This window comes from Falco cherrug, chromosome 8, assembly GCF_023634085.1.
Source record: "Falco cherrug isolate bFalChe1 chromosome 8, bFalChe1.pri, whole genome shotgun sequence".
NCBI lineage: Eukaryota > Metazoa > Chordata > Aves > Falconiformes > Falconidae > Falco > Falco cherrug.
In genome coordinates, this window is record NC_073704.1 from 14,691,165 (window position 1) to 14,698,108 (window position 6,944).

A 6,944-nucleotide genomic window follows, 5' to 3' on the forward strand; every position below is an offset into this window, starting at 1 on the left:
GTAGAAACACACATGTGCTGTCTTGCATAAATTACTAGAAAGCCTCCCCTAAAGTAGACAACAGAGATACGGAATAGAATTGAACAAGGCTAAAGTCAGCCCTGGTCTATGGAATTAAGTAATTAACAATTTTGCAATGTAACCATCTCATTCACACCATCATCAGTTATAGAATTATCTCCAGATCATTTCTGCAAGAATAACGGAAGTTACCTAAAGAAAACGGGTAACACACCAAGTTTCTGTTTCCAAAGAGTGTCCAAAACAATACCAACAGTTCTACGCTGCTTAGACCGAGGAATGCTCGTTCAACCTACCACAATGGAAAAAAAGCCAGAATAAGGGGATCTATCTCAAAACACTTCACAGGTAATAGCTCTATGATCAACCACTCATTCAGGAATAATAGCTATTGACACATTTCATAATGGATGGGTTCTAGTTACTTACTCTCACCTGCTTCCGGAAGGGTCTGAAGGCTGCTATGTGGATTGGTTTGTAACTGATACTTTTGTTGAAACTGTTTTCCCAGTATTCCTGTATGTCACATATCTAAGTTACGGAACTTTCTGATGATCTTTCTGTTATGGGGTGCACTTGGGATAGAAGCATCTCATTTAAGATGCTAAGTTTTCACATACCCAAATACTACACAAAAGCCCCTAATATAGATAAATACAGATTCTGTGGAATTCTCTTGCCCACATGCCTATCTATTTTGTAACTGGGAAGACTGCTCTCTAGGTTTTTTTGGCTTGTTCCTGTGCAGCAAGTTTCCTTCTAACACTGGGGGGGGGCAGTGGGGAAACTGGACAAAAGAAATCCCATCAACTGAAGAGTTTGTACATGCATGCTTAGAATAAATGAAAAACACACACACAAAAATCCAGTCCGGCAGGTCAGATGGATGGCTCATCCTGCTGTATTTTAACAAAGTTACAGTCTATAAATCAAGCCATTTTATCCACTTAGAGCTTTAATCTCAAGGTCAAGGAAAGAGTTTAAAGGTAAGAAGCACATTGAGTGGGAGGTCAGAAACATGATGGTCAAGGATAATAAGAACTACATTTTTGTGACACATTTTTTCCTGATGCAACATTTGCCAATTTTTTGCTTTCAGCAACACCATTGCAGAATTCCTAAGCCTAAGCTGCATGATTTATTGGAAGCAACAGCTAGAGAATTGCCACAGAAAGGGTACTGTGCTCTAATTACACACAGAATAAAGCCAGTGTTTTAGGAGTTAAGTTTATGGAAGGAAGGTAGGAACGAAGCCTGTAATTATACTTATTCTCAATTCTTTAATCATGCTTTAAACCTCTAGCAGGCAGATTTTTTTGAGACAAATTATAAAATAAAACTCTTACATAAGCTGAAGTTGGCAGACCTTTAAACAAACAGGACCTGCTGTGCCAGATAACCAGAGATGCTCTGTGAAAAAAGAACAAAAAGAGTTATTTTAGCTACTGCCGTCAGGCTTCTGCACTGAGCATCTTCATCTCTGTGACCTCAGCGTGGCACATAAAAGGCTTCCTGTTCATGGTCACAATAAATTCTTTACCTCAGTCCAACAGAAGGCCTAGAAATGTGAATTTGTCTAGAAGATTCACAACTGACAGTTTTTGCATTTGTATCATTCCTGTGGGTAGTTTTCAGAAAACAATTTAGTTCAGACAGGTTCTTCAATCTTTAAAAAAATGTCAACATCCATGTAGAAATCAGTCTGGAGCCAAGTAAGCAACTCAGACCAGTGTTAATTAGGCTACTTTCTCTTTGCATTTTAATTGAACACCTGTTTGTTGTTGTTTTAGCCTGGTGCATACTTGCAAGTTTATGAAGTGAATTACCCATCTGCGTTAGCCGAGGGCTGCGGTCACGGCAGGCTGCGAATGCCGGCACTGCCACGCCGCGGGTCAGACACCGGGGCCGCGGTCCCCGTGGAAGGCACACGCTGCCCCCTGGTCGCCTCTCGAGGAACAGAGCCCCATGCCCCAGCCCCGCCACACCTGCCCGGGCCACCGGAGGCACAAGATGCACAGGCACCTTGGAGTGTGCAAAAGCCAGAGCTTTTATCAACACTTATTCACCGTACTAATTAAGAAGGCCCAGAATAGATGTGGAATTTTAAGTAATTCCACTGCAGAAGTCTTCACACCTTGGGTGAAGTGTCCACACAACAGATGTGGAGTTATCACAGTAGTCTCGGGTCCAGTCAAGTGTCTCACAAGGTCTCCTCATCTCCAGTGCACTGAGCTGCTCCTCACTGATCTTCATTTCCACTCCCTAGTGAAGCCAATTTAAAGCCACAGCCTATTTGGTTAGTCACCACCCCCTCTTAGAAGGAACTTACACTACTGTTTATCTGCTAAAAAAAATAATATAAATTTTTGTGCTTTGCCGGAGCCCTGTGCTTTTCCCTTAAAGCCATCCCTCCTTCTAGAGGAATTACAGATGTTTCTAATGGAGCAAAGAGCATTTCAGATTTTTAAAGCCATGTAAATATTAAATCTGGATTGATGGTAAATGTAAATTTTCTATTTCCTCATGCTCTTGGGTACTACAGTAAGTGCTGGAGCAACCCTGAAATTAAGTTTTACCTTCTACTTTACCCATCAACCAAATTTTACATTTATGAGTTGGATTACACTGTAATCTTGAATCAATCAGACACAGCACAATTTTTGCTATTACATTTATTCTAGATATATCAAGGTTTAAATCTTATTGAAAGCAGCTACATCCATTGATTGTACATAATCTTCAAATGCTGTTATTCTCTCTTCCAGCATATCTGTTCCAACTTTATCATCTTCAACAACACACTGAATCTGAAGCTTTTTGATACCATACCCAACCGGTACTAGCTTGGCTAAAAAAAAAAAAAAAGAGAGAGAAAAAAAAGCATTTACTACTCCTTGATTGTGGAATCTCTTAAAAATTCTACAGACTGAACAGACCAAAGTTGTTTGCTGGAATACATGAAAACTTAATTTATTCTCTATTACAGACCACCTAACCAACACCACAGCATTCATTACAAGGTGCCTGGAAGAATTTCCTTTCAAGGGATTTCCCCCCCCAAACCAGTGATGTGGGCGTTTGCTCGCTGCATCAGGAACTGTACAGGGAGATGCAGGATAGCAGAACCAAAGTTTTAAGCTTTTAAAACCTGTATTTGCATCTAAACCTCGCTGCTGCACTCACCTTTCTGACAATGTCAAGATACTGAAGTACTGCAGTATTGTAGCTCCTGCGCTGTTTTAGCTGCCTGCATTTCCACAGATCAGCGCACAGTGACCACAGGTCTACCCATTCATACACCATGGTAAGGGACCACACTATCTCCCCCTCCCTGCTTTGAATTTTTCTCCTACTTACAAGATCCCCAGACCAAGCCATCTGCTTGAATGCTTCGAACACACTCCTCCAGTTTGGCCATGTCTGTCTCATCATCCCAAGGTTTCACATCAAGCAAGATCGATGATTTGGCAACCACAGCTGGCTCTGGAGGAAGAACATCACCATTAAAAACTAGGGAATTTTCAAAAATCTCATTATGTGAAGCTGCAAACTAGCTTCACAAAAAGAACTTTCCTGGTTTCATGAATAAGAACCTTTTCACATAGCTGTGACAAGCCTTTTGTATCAACACACATTTCAAAAGTATTTTTTCAGCTATGCATATCCCAATGTTCAAAATTTAGATACAGGTTTTTCCTGAGAAACACTCCCAAGAAAACAGATTCAGAAGGGGACATTGTTCGTTACATAGGGAGTCCTTTACAGAGGATCTGAGAAGGAGCTTAATGCCATGTAACAGTTTATCTTCCACAGAGGGAATACTGCAACTGTTACAGTTCTGAACAGTTCCAGACCAGTAGCTGTGGAGGGACTTGCGTATCACAGCCTCTTCCCTACAAAGAAAATCCAGAGGTCATCTCCATTTATACAAAAAGCTCAACCTCTGGGTAAAACAAACAAGTATTAAGCAGGACAAAAACTATGTTAAGGTTCCCTCCTGCTATGGGAAAGCCTAAGCTCACAGGCAATTCAAGCAAAACTAATTACTCCTGTCTCGTTCCAGTCAAGCTTAGCTATTACACTTAGATTTAAAAAAGTTCCTGGTAGACATTACTTTTGGACTTCTTTGATTCATATTGGGCCAGACGTTCTTCTCTCAGTTTCTTTGCTTCTTCACTTTCCTGAAAGAGAAGTTTAAAGTTACGGAAAGCCACCAAACCCACGCCTCTTGTAAGGTATTAACAAATTGACTGGCATCCACTCAGGCAAAAACAAATCATCACAACTGTCAGCCGAAAGATGGTGATTTTTTGTTTTATTCATCATGCTAACCAGTCAAAGTAGACAGATTATCCCATTGCAACACATTCCCTTCTGACTCTTGAGTTTTTACCTTCCAAGCTTTTCTGTTCTGCAAAGACAGCTGAATTTGAGAATTTCAAGTAAGATCTGGTATCAAGATCACAAATTTAAGTAACTAAGTAGTGAAGGCAAAACCCCACGTATCTGGGTATTTCTAAAAATCCAAATATAATAGAAAAAAAATCACAAGTACCTCCTCATCATCAGATCCAAAAAGATCAATGTCATCATCATCTTTGCTTTCTGTGGCTGCACCTGTTGTGTCCTCAACATCAGCAGGACCGTATTTCCCCAAAGCCTTCTTTACCCCTGGCAAGCTGAAGAAAAAAAGCAGTTATTAGGAACCTACTCAAATTATCAAAGCAAACACTGCTGATTTGTCAATGAACCTACAACTGTATTTACAGTGAAAACGCTGCGCTGAAAAAATAATCCAATTCTGCTACTTGAAAGCAGAACCTCCCCAAAGACAACCCCCTCAATATTCCTGACATGCTCATTGAGACAAAAAACATATTCCATATTCAAAGACTGTTCACCTAAGCTGTGATCCTGCCCAACGTTGCTGCTCCACCCAAGTATATGGATAGAAAAAGCTTTCTTATTGGAATAATTTATCTGCAATATATTCTGTGTAGAAATAGTTATCAGCTACTTGTTCACGTTTCCCTAAAAGTATTTTCATTTCTTTAGAAACTAACAGTGACAGAAAACATGTTGTTGCAAGGTAACAGATCCTCTTCTGACTTCACAAGTTTCAGCGAATGTTTTATTCTGAAAGCTAGCTCACAACAGCAGGTGAGGGACCAAAACCCCCAACTTAATCTTCTCCTATAGCTCATATAGTTCTGTAGTCTTAGGATATGCTCATACTTCTATTGTTACTGTGAACTGCTGCTACAAGTCATAAAACTAGCTTTAGTTTTCAGGAACTGCAAGTAGTTTCAACAGAGTTGACTTCATGAAACAACTTTATAATCTCAGTCCCCTTCAGCATTGCAAGAGCTTCAGAAATGGACTGCTGACTGAGCCACCCAACTTCATAAGAGCTCCCTCCGAAAAGGGCAGAGGCATACAGAGGAAGCAGTGTAGCAATACTGACACTGCCTACATACACCACACCTTTTTAGAGAGGCCTGCAGTCTCAGTGTCTGATGTCAACACAGCACCTTTCATGAACATTAAAATCGCTACAAAAAAAAAAAGATAACATTTGCTTTCCTATGTCCCCTTCTTTATATGTGCTTCTGCATTGCAAATAATTCTGTTTTATCCTCCAGGACTAAAAACCTGAAAGAACCACTTCCCTTAACTATTATCTTTATTTATTATATTTATCTTTAAAGATCTCTGTAATACTTATTAATCCATTTTGGTGCTACCTCTATGGGGTTGATTACTGATAGGTAACTTCCAGCTTTCAGCAGGTATGTGTAAATGGCAGCAACAAAATTGAAGTTTTTCTTACAAGCTTTAGCAGAAATGTCAGCAACTTAACAGAGACAGAATCAGGTTGCCTAAATTCTAAGTGAAAAGTGTAATGCACTGACAGAAGACGTCGGCTGTTTCTACAGCTGTTCCTATTCCAACAGCAACACAAAAAATGACGTGGCACCAGTGAAAAACGGTGTTCAAACTCCAAGAGACAAACACAACACTTTGTAGGCCAGTTCGCTCATATATTGCAGCAGTTTAACCATACCTTGCCTTTTGCTTTTCGTACGACTTAATATGATTGTACCACCGAAGAGCATGAAACAAGTCTGCAGGAGGTGGGGCCGCGATTGCTTCAAAGACTGCTATATCAGCCTGAGAAGGGACGTACCTGCGAAGAACAAGCCGAAGTTAGCCCCCTTCCTCGGTGCACGCAGGAAGATGTGAAGCAGCCGCCGCCGAGCACAGAGACGACAGCGCCGCAGCAGCAGCTCGGTGAGCCCGCCAGGCTGCTGCTAGGCCCAGCAGCGAGCACCGCACAAAGTGCGGGAAGCCAAGCGGGCTGGGCACCGCGGGCGCGCTGCAGCGGCCCGCATGCTCGGCCAGCTCCGGCGCTACGCCTCCCATAGCGGCTCTAACGGCAGCCGCTGCCGGGGTGGAAACACACGCGTGTGTGAAGGCCCCGCCGCGCCGGCACGGCCCCCGCCCTGCCCCCCCGCGCTGGCTCCCGTTAGGCCAGCGAGCCTCACCGCGGCCTGGCCAGGCTCACGTCCCCGAGCCCCAGCACTCCCCCAGCCTCCTCTCACCCCTCGATATAGCTCCTGTCAGCCAGGAAATCATTGAGGACCCGCAGGCCGGCGGCGGACTTAAGGTCCCCGAAGCCCATGACGGCAGCGGCGCGGCACACACGCTGCAACCCACGCCCTATGCCCGACCGCCGCAAAAAGAGGCACAGTGTCCCCTGCGCCCTCCTTATATAGCAGATGGTATCCCTCCGCTACTTCGCACAAACATATATCCCTCCGCAAGAAAGCACTGCGAGGTAGTTCCTCGCGGGTTAGCTGCTCTAGCGTAGGGCGCACAACAGGCAGGATATCAGGGACCTCGGGGAGGATCGGCGCAATAAA

At 43.1% G+C, this 6,944-nt stretch overlaps 1 protein-coding gene and 2 non-coding genes across 4 annotated transcripts; all 3 read right to left on the reverse strand.

The window, feature by feature from the left end:
- Window positions 1–2,678: 2,678 nt before the first annotated feature.
- EEF1B2 (eukaryotic translation elongation factor 1 beta 2) lies at window positions 2,679–6,818 on the reverse strand. Of its 2 annotated transcripts, XM_055718492.1 has the most exons (6): window positions 6,624–6,818; window positions 6,086–6,208; window positions 4,577–4,700; window positions 4,136–4,202; window positions 3,379–3,504; window positions 2,679–2,869 (listed from the first exon to the last, which is right to left on the reverse strand). In XM_055718492.1, exons 1-6 carry the CDS (start codon window positions 6,701–6,703, stop codon window positions 2,715–2,717), a joined length of 675 nt encoding a protein of 224 aa, XP_055574467.1. In that variant the 5' UTR covers window positions 6,704–6,818; the 3' UTR covers window positions 2,679–2,714. The 2 variants fall into 2 exon arrangements, with proteins under 2 accessions (XP_055574467.1, XP_055574468.1); XM_055718493.1 differs by lacking the exon at window positions 6,086–6,208 and having other exon boundaries at window positions 6,624–6,773.
- LOC114016837 (small nucleolar RNA SNORA41) lies at window positions 3,756–3,889 on the reverse strand. Its single transcript, XR_003561551.1, has one exon. It is a non-coding gene; the product is annotated as a small nucleolar RNA SNORA41 (small nucleolar RNA).
- Window positions 4,272–4,356, reverse strand: LOC114016836 (small nucleolar RNA SNORD51). Its single transcript, XR_003561550.1, has one exon. It is a non-coding gene; the product is annotated as a small nucleolar RNA SNORD51 (small nucleolar RNA).
- Window positions 6,819–6,944: the final 126 nt, after the last annotated feature.

What these genes read in the sequence shown, in the direction of transcription:
- EEF1B2 (XM_055718492.1), bottom strand. Translation starts at nt 6,703, where the DNA reads ATGGGCTTCGGGGACCTTAAGTCCGCCGCCGGCCTGCGGGTCCTCAAT. An exon ending in TACGAAAAGCAAAAGGCAAG is followed by an intron (nt 4,701 to 6,085) that starts GTATGGTTAAAC and finishes TTTTTTCTTCAG; the next exon opens with CTTGCCAGGGGTAAAGAAGG. An exon ending in TGGCTTGGTCTGGGGATCTT is followed by an intron (nt 2,870 to 3,378) that starts GTAAGTAGGAGA and finishes TTTTTTTTTTAG; the next exon opens with CCAAGCTAGTACCGGTTGGG.